The 23,647-nt window shown below is 50.4% G+C and overlaps 1 protein-coding gene and 1 pseudogene across 1 annotated transcript in view; one reads left to right on the top strand and one right to left on the bottom strand.

The window, feature by feature from the left end:
• Nucleotides 1–23,647, top strand: part of SCARA5 (scavenger receptor class A member 5) — a 106,671-nt gene that overhangs the window by 68,228 nt on the left and 14,796 nt on the right. Inside the window, exons 5-7 of the mRNA XM_066278581.1 lie at nt 10,770–10,850; nt 13,341–13,439; nt 15,157–15,213. Coding sequence (XP_066134678.1) covers nt 10,770–10,850; nt 13,341–13,439; nt 15,157–15,213 — 237 coding nt within the window. The remainder of the gene's footprint in view (nt 1–10,769; nt 10,851–13,340; nt 13,440–15,156; nt 15,214–23,647) is intronic.
• LOC136321032 (protein FAM117A pseudogene) lies at nt 1,898–7,347 on the bottom strand (annotated as a pseudogene).

Below are 23,647 nucleotides of genomic sequence, written 5' to 3'. Positions count from 1 at the left end.
TTCTAGTCAACAGAGATCACCATGCTTCCTTCTGGTGCATCTTCCTGGGCCTCTCTGAATAGTTCATATCCTGGTTTTTTTAATTTCCAAGTCCTTGCCTCCAACTGAAACTGCTCTGGGTCATTCATTTGCCTGGGTTCTTCCAATAGAATCCTCCAAGTAGTCTCTCTTTGGTTCTTTTCTTTTTAGCAAGAGAGAGAGACAGAGAGAGGGACAGACAGGAAGGGAGAGAGATGAGAAGCATCAATTCTTCATTGCAGCACCTTAGTTGTTCATTGATTGCTTTCTCATACGTGCCTTGACTGGGGGGCTCCAGGCAAGACAGTGACCCCTTGCTCAAGCCAGTGACCTTGGGCTCAAGCCAGCAATCGTGGGGTCATGTCTATGATCCCATGCTCAAGCCAACAACCCCACCCTCAAGCTGGTGAGCCCATGCACAAGCCAGGCGACCTCAGGGTTTCAAATCTGGGTCCTCAGCATCCCAGGCCAACACTATCCACTGTACCACCACATGGTCAGGCTCTTCCTTTGGTTCTTAAACTAAGTTTCACACTCAGTTCTCTTGAACTAAAAATTTCATCCCAGTCCTGCCCAGGCCTGCCTTCCAGCCTTCAACTTTGCATCTTTTTTTTTTTTTTTTCCAGAGAGAGGGATAGACAGGGACAGACAGACAGGAATGGAGAGAGATGAGAAGCATCAATCATTAGTTTTTCATTGCATGTTGCAACACCTTAGTTGTTCATTAACTGCCCTCTCACATGTGCCCTGACCGTGGGCCTTCAGCAGACCGAGTAACCCCTTGCTGGAGCCAGCACCCTGGGCTCAAGCTGGTGGGCTTTTTTTTGCTCAAACCAGATGAGCCCACGCTCAAGCTGGCAACCTCAGGGTCTCGAACCTGGGTCCTCTGCATCCCAATCTGACGCTCCATCCACTGCGCCACCGCCCGGTCAGGCTTTTTTTATTTTTTTATTTTTTTTTAATGCTGGGAATACTTATTTATTTGGTCTATTAACACCAAGATCTACAAAAAAAATACAACTTCTAAACACAGGATAAGAAAACTTGAACAGTAACATTCTTCTTCAGTTTTGTGAAGCTCTGCAGAACAGAAAATATACAAACTTCAAACAGTTGCAAAAATAGTGTCTTTGGGAGAAAATAGAGTTTCTACATCGATACAAGAAAAATAGGCATTTTTCTAATCGAACCCAGTCCTGGGACAGGTGGAGGGTATAGAATTGCCATTTGACACCTGGAGGAATGCCAGCTCTCCTTCCCCCACTACCCACCTGGGGCTGGGTAGGCTGGGCTGCTGCTTAAGACAATCTTAGGATGAAAGCGAGATGAAAATGCCACTTGGGAAAACACTAGGTTCCCCCTCTGCCAACAGCTGGGTTGGTCAAGTGTTGTGGCCCTTTAGGGCGCTTTGGTCAGCTCCTCCAGCCAGAGGGAAACCCGGGGATGGAGGCCGAGAGGATGGGGGTATCTTATCTTTGGGGCTCCCCGTCTGTCTGTAGAGGAGAGGGAAAGGAATCTGTGGTGTCTCCTCTCCACTGATCATGGCCAGCCTGCTCCATGACAAGGACAAGGACCCCATACACAGTCCTTTGGACTCACACCCAGTAGTGGGGGACCCAAGACCTTCTGAGTGAGTTTCCCACCAAGTGAGAGAGGTGGCAAGAACACAGGTGTGACTTGTGAGCTGCCCAGCTGCTAGTGGAGAAGGCAGGTCCCCTCCCATTCGGAGGGGAGGGTGTCCATCAGAAAGAGGACACAATAAATGAAAGTGCTCAAAGGCTGAGAGGGAAAGGCTCCTTTATCCCCCACCTCGGTGGACCTAGGGAGGGGCCTGCCACCAAGGCACTGGTCTCCACGGTAAAGCGTTGGGGGAGGGGGCTCAGACCACCAGGGAGCTCTGGAAAAGCACGGGCTCTTCTGATGCCGGGGTGTGCTGCCATGGCTCGAATGGCAGCATAGAGGCCTTGGGGGCCTTTGGATCCTTCCGAGGTGGTAGCCTGGGGCTGGCGGGAGGAAGGGGGGACCCTGGGCTTGAGGGGCAGTTACGGAAGGTGAAGCCCATGCTGGGGAAGAGGGGCTTCATCAAGCTGACGGGGCAGAAGGCTGAGCCAGTCGGGTTGAAATGGACTTTGTTCTTGTCAGGACAGGAAGTCAGGAAGGCCAGGTCAGGATCTGGAGACGTGGCCTCTTTGAACACACGCACTCTCTCACAGCCTTCCAAGGGCTCCCGTCTGAAGACTTAGCTGTGATTGGGCCGAGGGGAGGTGGCAAAGGCAAGGACTGGAGATGGGCTGCCGACTTCAAGGAAGGCTGGGTGGCCTGGAGAGGAGGCTGTGTCGTTGGGGATGGACGCCAGCTCCTCGAGTGCACCCCGGTGTTCCTCGCGGCCAGTTTGGCCAGAAGGCTGGGGGATGCCAGGGGCATGGAGGGAGAGCTGGAAAGGTTGCCAGGCTCCCGGAGGAGGCGGAGGTGATCACAGCTGCTACTCTGGGGGGGAGCTGGGGCGCGGGGCCCATCAGGAATATCAGGGATCCGCAGCAGCTCCTCCTCCCCCTGCTTCTTCACAAACACCTCCTCCAGCTCTTGGTTGAGCCCTTCCAGGCTCCTGTGCAGGCAGGGGCTGAGGTGAAGGACAGGGCACCCTGAGGGGAAGCTGGGAGCGCCCTCAGCGTTCCCCACACAGCATGGTCCCCCTGGAGTGGGCAGCCCCACTCCTTCTCTTTCCCGCTGCGGCTCAGCTTTGTCCTCTGCAGCTGGAGCTTCAACTTGGTAATCTCTCTGCGGTGGTCTGTGCTGCCCCAGGATGCGGAGCGCTTATGTGTACAGGAGCTGGCTCGCTCACCTCCAAGCTCTTGCCAGGACAGGGGGGTCTGGGTGGCCTTGTCATTGGTACAGCAGGTGAAGGCCCCATCAGCATCTGGTGGCCACTGGCCCAGAAGGTACGAGCTGAGGATGGTGTCCAGGGAGAACGTACGTCGGACCTGGGGTGGCTGAGGCCTACACACTGGCTTTTCCGGAGCCACCCAACACGGGACACTGGCTGCGCGGCCACCCCTCCCCCCCCATCCGGCGCTGGTGCGGCTGCTGCAGCTGGAAGGGGACCGTGGCCCTGAGCGGCTGCAGCCCAGCCCAGAGGGAGCCGGCGGAGGCTGGGGGAGAGCAGCCCCGCGGGAGCCCACCTGCCCCTCCGCGCCCCCAGCCCCCAGGCACTTCCGCCTCTGCCACCTGCTGCGCCCCCGCCATCGTCCGCCCCACCGACTGTCCGCCTCAGCCCCACAGCGAGCCCCACACCCAGCTTTGCGTTCTTAATGGGTTTCTGGCTCTTCAGAGGTGACCACCCCTCAAACCCCCTGGTTCCCAGGATCGCTATTGCATCTAGTATCTTTCTTTCCCATTTATCTCTCTCATGGTTGCTAGACCTCAATTATATGAGTAAAGAGAATTCTGTTGGGCATATCAGAATGTAATTACCATTCAACTTTAACAAGACAAAATTCTACTCAAGCTTTTGGATAAGAGATGCTTTCCCAGACACTGCTGTCTAGAGTGGCCTTTCCACCCTAGCTTTGTCCAGTTCCTCTCTTAGTCTTCACACACACACACACACACACACGCACACGCACACGCACACACACGCACATGCACACACACACTGTGCCTTTTCCTGGCTCAGAATCCACAAATATTCAGCTATGTATATTTTTCAAATATGAGCTTATTTATGTTATTCTTGAGCGTGACCCCAAATAGTTTTCATTCTCTCGCTTTTTTATATAGTTTTCCATGAAGTTTGTCTCCAGTCTGTCCTTTGTGTACATTCACAGTGGTGCTTTCTGTTTTCTGCTTTGGGTTTGCAGCATTATTCAGGTCTGTTGAAAGTTGTCTGTGGCTTTGAAAGCAGCAGAGAACTTAGATCAGGGGTCCCCAAACTCTGGCCCGAGGGCCGCATGCGGCCCCCTGAGGCCGTTTGTCGCCCTCCTTCCCCCCACCGCACTTCCGGAAGGGGCACCTCTTTCACTGGTGGTCAGTGAGAGGAGCACATTCACCATCTCATTAGCCAAAAGCAGGCCCATAGTTCCCATTGAAATACTGGTCAGTTTGTTGATTTAAATTTACTTGTTCTTTATTTTAAATATTGTATTTGTTCCCATTTTGTTTTTTTACTTTAAAATAAGATATGTGCAGTGTGCATAGGGATTTGTTCATAGTTTTTTTTTATAGTCCGGCCGTCCAACAGTCTGAGGGACAGTGAACTGGCCCCCTGTGTAAAAAGTTTGGGGAGCCCTGACTTAGATGATCAGAGAGAGGAAGCATACTAGATAACCAGAGAAGGGAAGGCCCACAAGGAGGAAGAAAGGTAATCAGCGGGCACACCTGGAAGGGGGGAGTTGAGAGCAAGGGCCTGAAGGCAGAATTCTCCACCCAGAATTCATGGCTCCTTTGCTAGAGGGTCATTTGTATAGAATCAGGAAATGTTTGCGTGATAACAGGTCTCTAAACGTGTTTCTAGTTCACTCCTCTTGTTGAGGACCCTGAGGCTTAAAGAGGGACAATGACTAACCCAAGTCAAATCCTGAGGCCGTGGCCCAGCATGGACTAGAAAACACATCTCTTGATTTATGAAAGCAACTTTGCAAAGCAGATTTATCTGTGGGCTGCTTTTCCGAGAAAAAACATCACCTAGTAGAGTGTAGAGTCCGTTTCAACAAATGTTTATAAGGGGATGGCGTAATTCTGTGGAGCCTTGGATTCCAGGCTTGACCATTGGGACTTTGGCCTCCAGCGACTAGGGCTGTGTTGGAGGTGTTGTGGCTCTCTGATCAGAGCAACAGGGAAATATTGTTTCTCCCGCATGAAGGGCTGGGGAGCACAGGCTGGGCAGCAATGTCCTGGGAGGGTTGCGTGGCGCTGTCATTTCACTTTCCATATCTGACCTGCTGGGAAGGACATGGATGACATGCTGTGGAAATTAGGGGTTGCACCCAGGCCCGCCCTCCATTCCCTTTGTCCTTGAGGTCCAGAGGATAGCTGGGCTTGGATCCCAGGACCAACCGCATTTCTGGGTCCAAGTCTCCTGAGTGGTGAAATGGGGCTGACAGTCTCTGCCCCATCCTCAGGCTCAGGGCGGTGGAGAAGATGCCAGGAATGAGGGAAGAGGGAGAGCTCGCGGAAGCATAAAGGTAATGCCCTGAGAATCCTGTGCCCCTGTGACATCAGGGAAATGGAAGTGGAGCAATTAATTGAGGAGCTCCACCTCGGTCAGCTGCCCTGGAATTAGCAAGGTTCCGGGGGTGGTGTTTACATTATGATTTTGGTCCCTGTTGCGCTGGCGTCAGGCCCACTCTATCAGCTGTCACGAGAACTTGTTCTTGGCAGGTCTCTGTCCAGATTCCGGCACACGCGAGTCCCCCACCCCATCGCTAGTTCCAGGATCCGGGAAGGGAGAACGAATCACTTCTCCCACCCTGTGGGCTGGTTCCCAGAAGAATCCTGGTGTTTTCCCAAACACTGGTCACATAGTCTTTGTTTTGTTCTGAAAATGCTCCAGCTGGGGTGGCTCACAGGCAGCGGGCAGGCGAGGGCAGAGCAGTCCTGGGGGCAGGCAGCATGGGGGAGTGGGCTAGACTGGTGGACACGCTCTGAGAGGGGACCACAGCACAGGCCTCCAGCGCCCCATGCCTCCTTTGGGAGGGCAGGAAAGAAAAGTTGGCAACTCGTGCCAGAAGCCCTGTGGGGGGCGCTCTGGGTCTGCTTTCATAACTGAGGAGAAATAGACCCTGCTCCTACATATTCCAGGCCACTTCATGCTCTGGCCGGCTCCAGTGGTAGAAAAGATGAGAAAGTGACAGTGTCCAAAGGTGAGAAGTTAAAAAGCTGATCTGGTTATTTCTGGGACCACTGACCATACAGGCTTCTATGGCTGACCAGGAATTGTTTCTCTGAGTCCCTACTGTGTGCCAGGTGCTGTGTGAGGGATAGGGCCCCAGAGCCACAGAGAAGGGAGCTCTAGCCCTACAGAGAGGGCTGTCCTCTTTGAGGACCACAGTTCAAGGTGAGTGGCTGTGCCTGGTGATGGGCACAGTGACCTGACCAGGCTCAAGGGTGCCCCCTGCAGGGAGTTTGTGCACAGTAATGTCTGAGGCTCTTTCCAGCTCCGAAATGTGGGGTCCATGCTCTGGGGCCCTAAAAGGTCAGAAAGATGTGTGTGAAGATGAGCTCCAAAGCTAAGAGGGGCAGGACTCTTAGAAAGGAAAGGATTTGGGGACACCAGGAAGAGAATGTTTTTGCTGAGGTGGAAGAAAGTTTGTGTCCAGAAGTATCAGTCTGTAAGTTTGCAGAAGAACGAATCTGTTGGGAATGACCTACAGGGGTCTCCGACAGGCCCCTGGCAACAATGGCACATTGTCCTGTGAGGGGTCTCCAAGGGTACTGACTGAGTTCATTGAATTCTGAGGAGATTAACAGAATGGATATGATGGTTTGGAGAGAGAAACTGGAGATAAGAAGGTTTCCAAAAAGGCTGGGAGTGAGGCCGTAAGGACCCCAATGAGTTTGGTGCCACTGAAGAAGGAGGTAGATAGAGACAGGACCGGGAACTTCCTCAGTGAGAAGCCTTGAAGAGTAACAGCCTGGGAAGGCAGAGCAAAGGGAGGACTGCAAAGCAAGCTCAAGATTTTTAGCCTGGGTTCCTGAGAAAAGGGTCAAATTCAGATCCCAGGAGTGCATCGTGCATGGACAGCGATGACTTGGAGAAGCGCTCGATCCTCAGCGCACTGAGCAGCCCTGAGCCCATGAGACTCAGACTGGCCACACCGAAGGCTCCTCTGAGCCTGCTGGCCTCGTACCACCTTAAGGGGGTGACTACAGTTGGGAAATCAGCACCCACTTTTGCTATCCACCCCTTCTTCTCAGTTAATCTCTAGTACAGACCCTCACTAACCAGTTATTTGTGTTTAAAAACTATGTCCATATGAAGGATGTTTTTCAGACCTGTCAGTCTCTGAATGACCCAGCCAACCTTGGCAGGGTGATTACAGGAGCAGGGTGGCATCCTCACACACAGTCACCTTAGAATCATTCTGGTGAAGCGTTATGAGAAGCAGGGCACTGACTGCCAAGGATGGCCTTGCCACTCCAAGGTTACCAAGGCCCTTTATGTCCGTTATGTCATTTAATCCACTTACTCCTCACTACAAATTCCTGAGAAAGGGATGTTTATTTAGATTTTCTAGGACCAGGGCCTGGAACTCAAGGTGCTCTGTATCCATAATCAACTGCTACCTTCTGAATGATCTCTGCCACCCTGATGCCCCCTGCCACCAGGGTCATTCTGCTAAAGCATCCTCCCTTTGTGAGAATTAGTCTAGGGAAGATTGGTACGTTGAGTCACACACACCAGAGGAAAGAGAACAAATTGGAGTGTCTGGTCCATTGCATCCTTGACCTACTCAATTTCTGGAGCTCTGGGTTTCACATTGGGAGGGGTGTGAGGAGGCAGAGGAAAGTGGAAAGGAGTAGGGTGTACTGGAGGCAAGGGGAGGGCAGTCCACCCACCTTGTGGCAGCTCACAGAGTGCAAAGACCTAGGGACCTCTCTTGTTCCCAGAGGGGGATTTAATAGCCGGCATACCGTGCACATGCCCCGGGCCCCGACTCCTGAAGGGCCCCGCAAAACCCCAACTTTACATTTTTTTCTGATGCAAGGGGCCTCATATTTTCTTCTGCACCCAGGGCCTCAATCAGCCTTAATCCACCTCTGCTTGTTCCCTCTCTTCAGCCTGGCCCTGGCCAGAGGTTGCTGGAATGGCAGTTGGGAAGCTGATTTGATTTCCTGTGTGTTTCCTTTGCTGTACAACCTCAGCTGTGTTCTAAACAGGTTTCGTGTCTCAACTCTGTCACCTGAAAACTGAGATCAATACGACCAGGCTGAAGGTGTTTTTATTCATAGAAAAGACGAAGAGGGCTCCAAAACCCAGTCCTCCTTAAATGATTTGTGGAACTCATGCATTTTTAAATTGTTGATTACTTTTTCTCTGTGCATGTGCCATTGAATTATTAAACAGCTGTCTACTTTGGTTGGGGTCTGAGGACAGTGCCAACTTTCAGAATGTATCAGTACATCTTGATCTTGGCCTCCTGGTTGTTTTGTATGTATTAACACCCTCTGATTTCATATACTCGTTCAATCATCAAATATTTATTGTGCAAGATGTTCCTGCTATGTTGTGAGTATACATGTTTTGGTTTCCTAGGGCAGTCGTAACAAAGTACCACACACTTGGTAGCTTAAAACAACAGAAACATTCTCTCGCAGTTCTGGAGACTGGAGCTCTGAAATCAAGGGGTCCACAGAGTCATGCTCCCTCCAAAAGCTCAAGGATTCTTCTTGGCCTCTTCCTAACTTCTGATGTTGCCAGAATCCTCGGCGTTCCTTGGCTTTTAGACACAAGCCAGTATCTGCCTCCAGTATCTGCCTCTGTCATCACATGGCCTTCTCCCCATGTGTCTTTCTGTGCTTCCTCTTCTTATAAGGATGCCAATCATTAGGCTAGGGCCTGCTCCACTCCAGGATGGCTGTGTGTGTGTGTCAGAGACAGAGAAAGTCAGAGAGAGGGACAGATAGGGAAAGACAGACAGGAAGGGAGAGAGATGAGAAACATCAGTTCTTCATTGCGGCTTCTTAGTTGTTCATTGATTGATTTCTCATATGTGCCTTGACTGGGGGGCTACAGCAGACCGAGTGACGGGCCAGTGACCTTGGGCTCAAGCTGGTGAGGTTTGCTCAAACCAGATGAGCCCGCGCTCAAGCTGGGGACCTCAAAGTCTCGAACCTGGGTCCTCAGCATCCCAGTCCGACGCTCTATCCACTGCGCCACCACCTGGACAGGCAAGGATGACCTTATACAGTATTAACTAATTACATCTGCAAAGAACCTATTTCCAAATAAGGTCATATTCTGAGGTTCTGGGTAGACATGAATTTTGAGAGGACTCTCTTCAACCCAGTGCAATATGGTTGGGCTTTTTATTTGGTCCTTTCTTTTTCTCACAAAGCAGCAGGAGGGGGAGCTTAGAGTCTGGATCTTCACAGCTGGAACAGGGTTGTCAAGGATGTAGTCCTGTCTCAGGGAGCTGGCCATTTGTTAGGAAGAGGAGAACATATACACCTCTGACTACAGGACAAGGCGGTGTGAGATAAATGATCAACACCAAGTACATGCATTCAAACGGGCCATGCCCACTTTCAGCAGGAATGATAGATCAGAGAAGGTTTGACCAAGAAGATGGCGATGAGCAGCCCCTTGGGTGTGGGGAGGCAGGTAGCAATAGCAGATGGACAGGGAGGGCTCCCGGGCTTGCCAGCCTGGGTCAGCGGGCTTCAGGCGGTGGACAGGTTCAGTTGTGTTCTGGGAGAGGCGAGATGTCTAGCACAATGAGTAAGACAGCATGGAAGGGGGCCAGATAGGCCTGAATTGAAACCAAGGCTCCTTCACTCACTGGCTGGCTGTGTGGCCTCAGACAAGTAACTTCAACACCCAGCTTTCTTTTGAAAACTGAATCCAGTCGTAGATGCTAGAATTCCTGCCATGCTGGAGAATCGCCCTGGAAGGAAGCCCTGCTCAGGAACAATTAGAAACCCCTTCTTCCATCTAGGTGCTTCAGCCAGAAATCTGAACACAATCCTGGCTGCCTCCCCTGCCTTCACCTATGTTTAGCCAAGGTCTGTCTCTTCTATTTCCACCCGGCCGCTCACATCCCTCCTGACCGCCACTCCCCTAATGCAGGTCGCCACTACGTCTCACCTGGGGTACAGCCTCCTCCCTGTCCTCCCCGCCCCTGCTTTCCCTCCTGTTCTGACCCATTTTCCAGCACTGCAGCCTGAGCAGTCTTCCTTGTGCAGATCTGATCACACTCTTCTCTCGGGCCCCTCCTATAGGGTCTGGTACCCTCAGCTCCAATTCTGGCATTTAGGCTAGGCCTCCGGGACCCTCTGCTTTCTCAGCCTTCTTATCCTATCGTGTGCCCCCAACCTTCTATCCCACTGTCGCTCATATATCTCTTTATCTTTAAGCTCTTATGGGACTGTCCCCTCTGCCTGGATCTACCCCCCTTTCATTCTGACTTAGATTGCCTGGGCTGCTCTAACAATGAAACATATTCTGAGTGGCTTAAATAGCAGACATTTCTTTCTCACAGCTCTGGAGGCTGGAAGTCTGAGATCAGGGTGCTGGCACGGATGGGCTCCGATGAGAGCTTGCAGATGAATGTCTTCTTGCTGTATTCTCGTATGGCAGAGAAAGCACGCTCGCCAGCGAGAGGGAAGGAAGGAGTGAGGGGACTCTCTTCGGTCTCTTCTCACAAGGACACTAATCCAATCTTGAGGGCTTCACCCTCCTGACTAACCCTAATCACTTCCCAAAGGCCCTGTCTCCTAATACCATTACACTGAGGGTCAGGGCTTCAACATGCATTTGCGGGGCACAGACATTTAGTTGATCACACACTCCCCGTCCCCTTTACTTAGTTACTTTGTGTTCTGCTTTGAAATTCCACTTTGGATATTACTTCTTCCAGGAAGCTTTCCCTGATTCTTCCACCCATACCCACAAGACTGAGCAACACAGAACCTGGGGGCTTCTAAGGCGTCATGCTGATCCTTCCTCTCTTTAAGAGGCAGTTTTTATTTCCTCTGCAGGTGACCTGTTCCAGAAAGCCACCCTCTAATCTTAGTGCTGTTTGTAACCCTTTTAGGACCACCGGGCCCCAAAGGCGATCCGGGCAACGAAGGAAAGGAAGGCGAGCCTGGAATCCCTGGGTTACCTGGGCTTCGAGGTAAAGGGGAAGCCCCAGGAGGCACCTGGACATACCAGGAAGGGAAGGGGCCCCCGCTCCACTCCTGACCCTGTGCTTCCCCATGGCTGTCGGTTGATGGGCTCCCTGGGGAGTGCTCAGCCAACTTAGCCTCAAATGCCCTGTTCTATTAAAAGACTGATAGGTTATTGGTGTAGCAAACAGTCGGATGGAGCAAATACTTTTTCACAGAAAATGCCAGGATTTGAAGAGAAAAGGCACATGAAAATCTCACAGCTCCTGGAAGACACTTTCTACCCCAGGAGTCAGGGTACATGTGACCAGGGCATTCAAAGGAATTGAGGGTGTTTTGTGATCCAGACCAACCCCAAAATTGTGCTGTGACCCCCACAGGCACTCAATGCCCCCACCTCCTGCTGAACCTGCGCAGGTCCCTAAACATCTGTCCCTCCCCTCCCCCTCTATCCTGCTACACCACTAGTGACAGCCCTGAAGATCCAGTGGCCGGAAGGGAGGGTACTTTGGGGCCTTCTGGGTACAGTAAGTCCTCATTTAACGTCATCGATGGGTTCTGTGGTTTCAAGTGAAACAATGTGTAATGAGATCAGTTTTACCACAGGCTGATTGGTATACACAAGTTAAGTGCCTAGACAGCTCATCAATGTTACAACAGCACAGCGTTGAATAAAATGCGTTATGTTCTTCTTAGTCTCATTGTCTCGTAAGTTCCTGTTCCGTTACTTGAGCAAACTTTGCATCCCAGTCTGTCCATGCCTGAGCCTTTTCTAGGAGGCTGTAAGGTCTTCTAAATAATGTAAGAAAAGGAGAAGTTTAGCAGGGAAAAGGTGTCAGCTAATTCAGTGGTCCCCAACCCCCGGGCCGCAGACTGGGACCGGTTTGTGGGCCATTTGGTACCGGTCCGCAGAGAAAGAATAAATAACTTACATTATTTCCGTTTTATTTATATTTAAGTCTGAACGATGTTTTATTTTTAAAAAAATGACCAGATTCCCTCTGTTTCATCAGTCTAAAACTCACTCTTGACGCTTGTCTCGGTCACGTGATACATTTATCCATCCCACCCTAAAGGCCGGTCCGTGAAAATATTTTCTGACATTAAACTGGTCCGTGGCCCAAAAAAGGTTGGGGACCACTGGGCTAATTGATATGAGGACTCATACCTCCAAACCGTCTCCTTCCTAAATGTCTGCGGAGTTGCCTGCAGGAGAGGAGGCGGAGGCTGACAGAGGGAGAGCCCCTGGGCTGGCCTCCGCTCCCTGCCTCCCCCTCTCAGAGGGACTCCCTGAACTCAACATTGGGTGCCATGGAACCCCTCTTCCTGTGTTAGTAAACTATAGGGTGGGGAGCCCTGGGCACATCCTACCCCAGACTCACAATTCTGTGGCATCGGGGCTGTTGGACTCTAAAAACATTGTGTTAGGAAGGAAAAAAGAAAAAAGAAATTAAGCCCTTTTCTGAGACCCTGCCACTCTCTTGGGGCCACCTGTCCTCTTCCTGCCATTTGACATTAACTCTGGAGGAATAATTAGTGAGAGACAGGTTTTTTGTGTCAGAGAAAAAGCCCAGAGAAAACCAAGCAGAGAACAATTAACCAGTTAATTAAGGCTGCTCTACTTCACAGAGAAAACTGTGGGCTTAGGCCGGGCCCCTAGGCACCCTGGACAATCACTGGGTGAAGGCATTGGTTGATTCTGGCTCTCTGTGGTGACATGCAGACTGGTGACTGTGAGCCCTCCTGCAGGAGCCCCAGGGCTGATCTGGGAGCAGGCCATCCATCCCAGTTACTGACCTCGCTGACTTCCTCCCTCCTCCTCAGCCAAGGTCCCCATCTCTGTACTTCCCTGTGTTTACCACAAGGAAGGGACCTTTTCTTTTTTCTTAAATATGACGGAGAGCTATCTCATCTTCCTTCCAACCCACGTACCAGGAAACCCTTTTCATCAGTGTGAGATGAAGCCAACCAACCTCAAGCTTTTAATTCAGAAAGACCAGGGCTCAGATCCTGCCTCCAACACTCTGCTGTGTGACTGTGGGCAGGTTACTTAATCTCTCTGGGCCTCAGTTTCCTTATTTGTGACACAGGTGAAATAATACCTTCATTTATTGTGAGGATTAAATAAGATACTTTATACAAAGCATCTAGAACAGTGCCTGGCATGTACAAAATGCTCCAAAAAATTAGAAAGTTTGCCAAATCGAAATCTCCAGCACAGCTGAAGGTAAAGGGGCATCTCCCAAGCGGGGCGGCACCACCTCACTCACTCACAGTGGAACTGGACTGTTCGGGGGGGACCATCAGCCTAACTGGATCAAAGGTGTTGATGGGACAGGTTTATGCTGACCCTTCGGACACCGCCTTTGCAGCATCTGTAAGTTACCTGAGAGGAGTCAGGAAGTAGAAGTAGAAGCAACAGGAGGAGTAATAGTTGAAGTCAACTGCTGAGCCAGACGATGACCTCTAAGAGCCCAACTTGTCTCTTGTCTCCCTAGGTCTACCAGGGGAGAGAGGAACTCCAGGACTGCCTGGCCCCAAGGGTGACGATGGGAGGCCGGGAGCCACAGGAGCAATGGGCATGCGCGGGTTCAAAGGTAATAATAGACCTCAGCGTGCCCTCACTCATGGCTAGCCCTGGGCACGAGCATGGGCCTCGGAGTGGGGAGACCGGCTCTGAATTCTGGCTCTGTCACTAACCAGCTGAGTGACCTTGAGCAAGTCACTAAATCTCATTGTTAGACATCAGCTTCTTCATCCCCAAACTAGAAATCCTTATGATGCCATATTTCACAGAGCTGTCCTGAGGATTAAATGGGATGTATATGTGTGAAACGCTTTGTGAACTCTGAAGTCCTGGTGAAAGGCTTGGGAGAACCAGCATTACGATTGGTGCAGCTCAGAGGAAGCCCAGCCAGGAGAGGGGGCTCCCTGGAGAAAGGCAGAGGCTGCAGACCAGTGCTGCCTCCTCCTCTCCGACACTGCCCCATTCCTCACAGTCCCTCGTGGTCTTTGTAGTCCTCAGATACATCAGACTTGAATCAGTCCTCACCTTTACACTGCCAGTAGTGTGCCTTCTGATTTTTTCCCTTTCCTACGGATAGTCACCTTGTTCGTTTTTAGGGGAGCTCACTTTATAGTCAGTCCCTGTTTTTCTGCGTTTATGTCAAGAGTATCCAGACCTCCTAGCATCTTTGCGAAAGAAGATGAGGAAACATGGTGCTTTTTCTGCAGGCTCAGCCTTCTCACTTGTTAAGATGAAATCTAAGAAAAATGTTCTGTTAGTCATCCCCACCCCATGTCTAGGATGGCCTCTTAATCTTACAGCACTGGAAATTTATATTCCACTTTCTGGTTGGTGTTTAAACAGGCTGAGGTTTTCCTTCCTTTTATGATCCACATTTTTAAAAATTGATTTTGAAACAGAGTATAAAAGCAGAACATGCTTGTTGAAAAAATTTAACAATACAGAAGTGTAGAGAGTATAAAGTCAAGAATGAGCCCCCTCCTTGTCGGTCCCTTAAGCTCTTACTCTTTAGAATAACTACTATAAACAGTTTGGAGTATTTTCCGCCAGACCTTTTTCTAACCACATTCATATTTACTTATATGGTTGCCTTTTTTAAAAACTTGGATCACACGTGGTATCCTCCCCTGGAACTTGCTAGCTTGCTTTTTGTGCATCGGATACCATGCCATGGGCTTTTGATCTGTAGATAGCTTTCTGAAGATACTCAGAATAGATCTGCCTGATCATTTTAACACTTGCTTGAATGGTGTCAGGACCTGCTACTTCTTTGCAGTGAGATGCTAGCTGGGAAAAGAATTGTCTTCTTTGGACCATATCCTGGGAAGGAAATTCTACAATTCCCCAGGAACTTTCTCTGATGTTTTATAGCCTCCCCCACTGGTAAACCTCCCTGACACAGACCCCTGTATCTCTCTGAAGACTCTCCCTCCCTTCCTCTTCTGATGCTCATTAGAGCAAACTTGGATGCAGATTTCTAAAACCTTGACTGTTTGATAGGAATCTCTTCATCTTGTGAGCTTTCTGCTAAATACCACATGCCTCTGTAGTATGTGCTGTGCTGATTTTTGAGCCTTTACTGAGGAGGAAATGAGGCTTCTCAGACGGGGGCCTCCCGCTTGCAGAGGCCACCAGAGCACGCAGGTCTCTCCCGCCTGGCCCTCCAGTGCTGCTGGCTCCTGCCTGAGGTTCTCCCTGGTCTGGGGTTAAGAAGTCTGCAGATAATATATTGCTTACCATTAGGATTTATTTCCATTTTTAATGCCAGTTTGCTTCCTCTGTTTCAGGTGACCGAGGCCCGAAAGGAGAGAAAGGAGAGAAAGGAGACAGAGCAGGGGACGCCAGTAAGCACATTTTGTTGGGGGTCACTGGATTCTGTGTGAGCACGAGTGTAGCTGTCACCCAGGAAGGACCACAAGTTTTGGAGTCCAGAGGCTAGATTCATAGGCCAGGGCTTCAGTGTCAAAGGAGCCCCCTACCCGCTTCAGGGCTCCAGAAAGAGCTAGGTACATTCCATATTTCCTGATGTGGTTTCAGCCTACTGATGTGTGGAAGGGTCCAGAGGCAGAATGCCTAGGCTCCTTCCTGGCTGCCTTACTAGCTAGCTATGTAATCTCCGTGCCTCAGTTTTCTCATCTATAGAATGGGAATAAAAGAGTTCTTACCTCACAGGTTCATTGTGAGCATTAAATGAGTTAATCCACATAAAGTGCTTAGTACAGTGCCTGGACATGTGGTTAGGACTCAGTAAGTTTTCATCATTGTTACTTTATGTAACATACCGACTCAGACATACTAGCTAAAATCATCAAAGACGCTTGCTAAAATTCAATTTCTGATCTCATTAAAAATGTACGAGTTCCCTGGGTATTTACATGGGGAATGGCAGGGAGGCAAAGCAGAATCCCTTTTGTTTTCCTAATTTGCACTAACTGAGCAGAGATGCGAGGGCTCTTAGTATCTGGCAGACCACCAAGTCTAGGAAAGGGCATCTTTCTGACAGGGGCCCATCCTAAAATGTTTACAAGACAAGCCAGCTTATCTAGTTAACACTCTTTTCTTGGGGTTACCCCCCTCCAAAGGGCTGCATGTAGAACCTTGGAGAGATTGCCAGAGAAGAGTGAGTCTCCTAGCCAAGTCTCAGTGCATAGTGTCTCCTAGCCAAGTAGCAAAAATATACTGACATCTAATATTTGTTGGGCTCTGAATGCTGCTACCCTATGTGAGGCATAAACAGATTATCCTCTTCCAGGGCCTCTGTCCTCCAGTCTTGACTCTCCAGGGAGGCCTGGCTGGGAAAGAGCGCCTGCCTCCAAGGTCTGCTCTAGACGCCCCCGCAGATGCACACTTAGTTTCCCTAAGGCCTATCTTTGCTTTCAGTAGGTTCCTCCATCCCAGTTGTGAATGACCAAAAGAAGTCCTCCTGCTTTAATTGTGCCCTTCCTCAAGCTGTCTTGAAACTTTAACTTGTCTCCTACTTCCTCAGCCTTTTCCTTTTCTGGGCAGTGTTTAAGGATCAAACAGGAAAAATGGTTGTGACTGCACTTTGTCACTAAAGTGATGGACATACCTGTATTGCCCACACTTACTCTGGACTCCACACACCCACCTCACCTTCGATGCTGTAATCCACACAGCAATGTATGTGCTGAATCCTTTTTAAGGGCAGCCAAAGGCTAAACTAGGAGTGTCCCGGCTGGATGAGATCTGTTGGGCCCTGCAGGAGCCAAAGAGAAAGTTTTGAACGCAAAGGAAGGGAGTCTGGATATGATCTAGGACATCTGTGACATATCTGAGTCACATTTGTGAATGGGGCTGCACACCATACTTTGTCTTTGGGTGGCTGCCTTCTCCCGCGCTCTTTGTTGACTGTGCTCTGATGGAATGAGGCCAAGACCGCTAAGAAGGAGCATGGCATTTAGCTGTGAGAGATAAACAGCTGCTGATGGGGTGGCAGGAAGGGTGGAACTGTAAAAAGATGACCTTTAGAGGGAGATGAGAAACGCTGCCCGTGTACCAGAGGGGTGCTTGTCAGGAACTCTGTGGCAGCTATTCCTCAGCCAGCTTGAGGGGAGAGGGAGGTTTGCGCTAGGGGAGACTGGGGAGAGCTGGTGGTCATCGGTCACCACTAATCCCAAGGGTGCTGTCACTGAGTAATACACCTCTGTGGGCCCAACTGGCTGGGTTCTGCACTTGGACTGGGGCTCTGGGGCTAGGGACACAGTACGGGAGGTGGGAACTGAGCCACCATGGAGTGAGGCTCCCCCAGGCATGGGTGGGGAGCACGGGGAAAGGGCGTTTAATCCACTTGGCCCTGGAGCCTACTGACTACACCGAGAGGCTGATGTCAGCTCTGGACAGCCCCTCCTCAGGGACTGCTGGCATTCTTTCCTGCCCTGAGGAGGCTACACCCTCACTGGAGCCCAGAGGTCAGACAACAGCCCTTGCACAAAGCTCTAAGCCTCTCCTTCCTGTTCCCTGAATGAGACCCCAAAATGTGACGATCAGTGATGGACCCGGGAAGTGAGGTGGTTCAGTTCCATCAACGGGAGGCTTTCCACAGCAGGTGGAGGACTAGAGGAGGCCTACAAGAATTGTAGAACAGCAAACCTGAAGGCCATTCCTCCATCTCCCCGTTTTCAGAGGCCCCGAGTGCAGAGCTGGCTCTCCCCAGGCAAGGACAGAGGCAGAACCAAGAACCTAGATCTCTGACGCCTCTGATTCTGGGATGAGAGCATAGGGCCCGGGTCTGGAAGAGGAGGATTGGGCTCCTTAAAACCCGCAGTGATTCCCTCACCTGGACACACGGATTTGAGGCTCTTAGGCTGAAGGGGGTCATTGCAACAATTCAGAGCCCAGATCTGTGCCTTCCCACAGCCTCCACCCCCTGGGCTGCCTCTCACTACATAAAATCCATGCTGTATTGAGACTCCTGGTTAGGTTTCCAAGGAACTCCAGTCCCAGAGGCATTAACTAGCTCCCTGGGACTGAGGTTTTGAGGAGGAAGCCAAGGATCATCTTTCAGAAAAGTCCAGAAATTCTGACCCACACTGAGTGCCTGCTTCTCAGGGGTTGTTAGTCATTCCCTGGGCCAGGGCAGCCTTGCTATAAGACCTACTAGGTGGGAAGAAGGAGTTCTCAGCATCAGAACTCTACCCTCCTTCTAAAAGAAGGGACCCTCCTCTGGCGACCCAGCTATGCTGAGGCCATGGAAACGTTCCCAAACTCCTGTCACGTTGAGCAGCACAAACCTAAAGTCCAGCAGATAGGGATGTTAGTACCTGAAAGGAACTGATGCAAAACACAAGACTGACAACCCCTCCGGTCACAATTGAAAGCTGGGAGTTTCCTTTGAAGAGGGCATTATAGAGAAGACTTCTCAGTACACGTTTTAAGTCAATGTTACAGTATATTTGCACAAGATCGTGCAATTGTTTACCATGTTTTAATGTGGAGTCATAGGATTTTAGAGGTGGGTGGGGTTTCAGACCGTCTCCTCTCCCACTCCCAAGCCCACCGACAGCACTGTTCCCTCAAGAGGAGCAAGAGCAGGGAGCCGAGAGACCCGCCACAGCCCCCAGGCTAGGTCATGGCCAAATTGGGTCTAGAGTCCAGATCTCCTGGTTTCTGCTAGATGAGAGGTAAAGTGTTGTTGGGGGGTTTTTGTTTGTTTGTTTTTTCAGGAAAGGGTGTTATTAGTCATTCTGTTAGATGTTCGGCTTTTGGGAGTTTGGCCAGGAAAAAAATAGTTACATATACACATCTCAGGACAGAAAGACATTTGTTTTACCCTCATATATGGTCCATTTGCAAGAAAAATAAATAGTATTTTGTAGCTTGGGGGTAGGTAAAGGATCCAGTTCTGTTTTAGCCCCGCGGCATGAATTCAAAGCAGGATATAAGTTTGGATTGTTTAAATTTTTTCCCTCAATTTGGTTTCACATAAAAAATATATGCAGAACGACCCAGGGGTTAATTCTAAGCCAATGCATTTTGAGAGTTATCAATGGCATCTCAGAAAACTTGAAAAATGTCCAACATCTTGTATATTTTTTTAATAGTTAGGGAAGTAAGTTTGAGGGTGGGCAGGGGGCATCCCAGTGTGCAGTGTAAGCTCAAAATAAATTGTCAGGTCGGTGGCTTCTAGACAGATCTCCCCCCCCCCCCCCCCGCCCCGAGCTGCTGAGATGTTTCTATTGCTGTTCTAGAATAAGGGAGGCAAGGAGAATCTGTTGGAATCCATGAATTCTCCCTGTCCTGCCGCTAGCTGCAAGCAGTGATGCCAGCAATGTGTTTAGGATGATGTAGCCCTGGAAGTTAGCATCCTTTTCAGGCCAGGAGAGATGGAGCTACTGACCTTTTATATACAATTCTATTTCTTTCTTCACTCAGTGCACAGACATCCTCTTTTCCTCCAACAACCTGAATAACCCCAACAACAACATGATACTACCGACAAACCTGGACCTGGTAGGATGGGGAGTCCAGCTTCTGTGAATATTACGTCACTTCCTTCTCACAGGAATGTGCAGGGAGCATGGTCAGGTACATGTGAGAGAGAGGAGGGCTGAGGAAAGAGGGTGAGGAAGCTGCCAGAAGTCATCGGAGCTCCTAAGGTATGGAGCATGGGCACAGACTGGGTCTGTCTGGCCTGGAGTCCTTCTGCTACCATCTCAAGTTACCTTTTATTCTCCTGGCCTTTGATGGCATGGGGTCCTCTCCTCAGCAATTCTTAGTTCCTTTTGAGGGACCCTTCCCTGTCTTCTGTTTGCTCTTCACTTCACCAAGCCTTGGCTGCCTTGCTTGCCCTGAGGCTCTGAGATAGGCCAGAGCAAACTTCCCCCAGGCGGAGCGGATGGGGTCTGCCTCTGCCCATGAAGCCCTTCCCACTTGCTGGTTTCCCACTCCGTGAGGCTGCGGGAACTCAGCCCGGCAGCCTTGCTGGGCTGGCATATACCGCGGTGACTGGCTCATACATGTTTCATTTGCCCATTGGTCCACTCCTTCTCTCTAGCTTGGGTACGCAGCAGATGCAGATACCAGAGGTTGTGTAGAGACGGAAGAGTGTTTTTCCAACGTTTCCTCCCCTAAGTTTATGTCTAATCGCACTGAAAATACACAAGGACACCAAGTTCACTCAGAACAATTGCCCCGCGGCCACATTGCTTTCAGGTGTGGCGGACACTGAGTGAAAGACACCAGAGAGGAGGAAACGAGGGCAAGGATATGGCAAATGAGGTGATGGTGGGGCCCTGGCCGGTTGGCTCAGTGGTAGAGCGTCGGCCTGGCGTGCAGGAGTCCCGGGTTCGATTCCCGGCCAGGGCACACAGGAGAAGCGCCCATCTGCTTCTCCACCCCCACCTCCTTCCTCTCTGTCTCTCTCTTCCCCTCCCGCAGCCAGGGCTCCATTGGAGCAAGGATGGCCCGGACGCTGGGGATGGCTCCTTGGCCTCTGCCCCAGGCGCTAGAGTGACTCTGGTTGCGACAGAGCGACGCCCCGGAGGGGCAGAGCATCGCCCCCTGGTGGGCGTGCCAGGTGGATCCCAGTCGGGAGCATGCAAGAGTCTGTCTGACTGCCTCCCCATTTCCAGCTTCGGAAAAGTAAAAAAAAAAAAAAAAATGAGGTGATGGTGGGAAGCAGATGAAAACTAGGCAGGGACAGCAAAGGGGACAGGTGAAGCCCATGGGTCAGAAAGCCAGGGGACACAGAGCTGACTTTGAAAGGAGCAGAGGAGAGACAGATGAGGCCAGGCCCTCAGGAAAGGAGGAACCAGACTCCCTCACTTCCCTCGTGAAGACAAGATGGATGTGTGGAAGGGAGGAAGACATTTAGAAAAGAGAGCGTGGGCTCATTCACTTTTGTAGCAAACTTTTATTGAGCATTTGCTATGTCCCAGGCACAGGCTGAGGCCTGGGGAGGCAAAGATGGTAAGACCTGGCTTCACCTTGAGCTCACAACCTAGCGGGTGAGAAAGACACAAAATCACAGTAGAGTGCGGCGAGTGCTGCGGCAGATGTTTATACGAATGCTAACGGGCCTCCTCAGTTGAGAGGTGTCTTTGACCCAAGTCTTAAAGGGCAAGTTGGTGTCCAGCAGGTAGATTGTGGGAGGCGAAGTATTCCAGGTAGAGAACTATGCATTAATTAGCAGAGCCTTGTCTGATAAATTCAAATAGTTTGACATGGTGAGGGTTTGGGATGTAAGGGAAAAAAAAGGCCAGAGAGGTATGTGGGGGTCAATGGTCAGGAGTTCAGGCTTGACTGGGCACTGGGAAGCCATGAGCAGGGAATGATGTAGCAGCAACTGACCAGGGAGAGAACCAGACTGGTGCCGGGACCAAGGGGTAACGGATCCTCAGCCATCCCTGATGGTCCTCAACGCTGCGACCAAGGCTGGGGACAGGGTGGGCAGTCACTTCCTCCCCATGGAAAGGTACATATTCTAAGTTCATGTTTCTCTGCTGCTCCTGTTACTTCTCTTGTCTGAGCTGCTTCCCTTTTAGAAAGTCCTGTTTTTCAGAAACATAGTTTCCGAGAAGATGAGGCGTGAGCTCTGGGAGCAGCACAGGCCACGGAGCCGGAGCCTCACTCCTGTGATCCGAGTCCCCTCCCAACCCGGCCCTGAGGCCAGTCCCTCAGCTTCCCTCAGCCTCCCTCAGGCTTCCTCAGCCATCATTTCCTCTCCCTCAGTCCTGTGCAGAGAATAGGATCTGGCCCTCTGGACCATCTGGTTTGCCAAGAGCCTATCTTAAGCCTTCCAAAAACAAATCCAGTGACTTCTCTTGAAAGCTTCCTAGTGACCCCTTCCAGGAGAGCTTTTACATAGCTATGTGGCTTCAAATAGACTCAGGAGGGGCTGGACAAACAAAAGGCCTGGCTCCTTTAAGAAGCCAGGTGGTCAAATGCCGGTGTGTGATGGGGGTGCCTGAGAAATAGTGTTGAACTCAGTATAAGAAGTAGTATTCCTATTTCTAGGGAAGAAAGAAGAGCTATAGCGTGGGCCCCAGGGAGGAAAAGCAACGTGGGCAGGAGAAACGATGCCCTTTGGGGAATCAGTGCTCTAGCTGTGCTCGGAGGTCATTAGCAGGACCACTAATGCTTGTTTTCTAAATATATGCTAAGTGAAAGCAGGAACCAATTGAAAGCCAAAACTGGGGGCTAACTGGGAGAAAATAAACATGCCAGTGTTTGGAGTTTATGTTAAGAATTAGCAGCCAAGTGTGTAAGTGGAACTTGAGAAGGTTTGCTCTTTCACTGTATTCTTCTGGGGTATTTCATGCTTGTGCATGGAGGTAATCAGTTTGACCGTTCCCTACACACCTCTCCTTCCTGTGGTGAGTGAGCGAGGGAGCCTGTTCCATGCTACGTCTCCATTTCCCTCCTAACTCATGTGTAGCTGACACTGCTGGGCCCACCCTTCCATGAAGGGCCTGCAGACATTCCCTCGCTAGGACTGTAGTTCCCAACTCCCTGGCAAACATGCGGTGGTCTCTGGGATTTGCCCTGCAGGAAAACTCCTTTAGTAACGTGAACTTTCAGATTGAAGGTGATCGAGGAATTTTCTCCAAAAACCATGCTTTGGCACCACTGGAGAATTGATGTTCTGGTCTTTGATGTGGGTTTTGTATGAAGAAAGTTTTAAGTTGAGACATACTTTAAAACCAGGAATGGTTAAACTGTTGATGTAGAAAGCAGCTCAAACAAACTCAGTAATTGTTCTTAATCCCCATAACACTGCAACCCTCTCCTCTTAGGATGGGAGAAATTTTCAGCCTGCTGCTGGTCCTGCAGATGAAATCCAGGAGGTCCCTGCCATGTCCCTTTTTTTTTGTATTTTTCCGAAGCTGGAAACGGGGAGGCAGTCAGACAGACTCCCACATGCGCCCGACCGGGATCCACCCGGCATGCCCACCAGGGGACGATGCTCTGCCCCTCTGGGGTGTTGCTCTGCCGCAATCAGAGCCATTCTAGCACCTGAGGCAGAGGCCACAGAGCCATCGTCAGCTCCCGGGGAAACTTTGCTCCAGTGGAGCCTTGGCTGCGGGAGGGGAAGAGAGAGACAGACAGGTAGGAGAAGGGGAGGGGTGGAGAAGCAGATGGGCGCTTCTCCTGTGTGCCCTGGCTGGGAATCAAACCTGGGACTCCTGCACGCCAGGCCAACGCTCTACCACTGAGCCAACTGGCCAGGGCCATGTCCTTTTGATATAACTGAGTCAGATTAGCTGCCGCTGCATGGAGTTCTCAGCCCCTCTTTTATTATTTTTTTATTATTAATTTTAATGGGGTGACATTAATAAATCAGGGTATATATGTTCAGAGAAAACATCTCCAGGTTATTTTGACATTTAATTATGTTGCATACCCATCACCCAAAGTCAAATGGTCTTCCATCAGCTTCTATCTGGTTTTCTTTGTACCCCTCCCCTCCCCCCTTCCCCTCCCTCCCCCCCTGCCCCCCCAGTAACCACCACACTCTTGTCCATGTCTCTTAGTCTCGTTTTTATGTCCCACCTACGTATGGAATCATGCAGTTCTTAGTTTTTTCTGATTTACTTATTTCACTCCATATAATGTTATCAAGATCCATCCATGTTTTTGTAAATGATCCGCTGTCATCATTTCTTATGGCTGAGTAGTATTCCATAGTATATATGTACCACATCTTCTTTATACAGCCCCTCTTTGACCATGGGAAACACCCTTGGGGTGTACTTGGGACTGGTTGTCTAGATGGCGCTAGATTTCAGCCTCTCTCCTGAAGAACCTGTGGTGGAATTC

This window comes from Saccopteryx bilineata, chromosome 1 (assembly GCF_036850765.1).
Source record: "Saccopteryx bilineata isolate mSacBil1 chromosome 1, mSacBil1_pri_phased_curated, whole genome shotgun sequence".
In the NCBI taxonomy this organism is placed as follows: Eukaryota; Metazoa; Chordata; class Mammalia; order Chiroptera; family Emballonuridae; genus Saccopteryx; species Saccopteryx bilineata.
The sequence above is the reverse complement of the archived record's forward strand: the minus strand, read 5'-3'. Positions and strand labels throughout refer to the sequence as shown.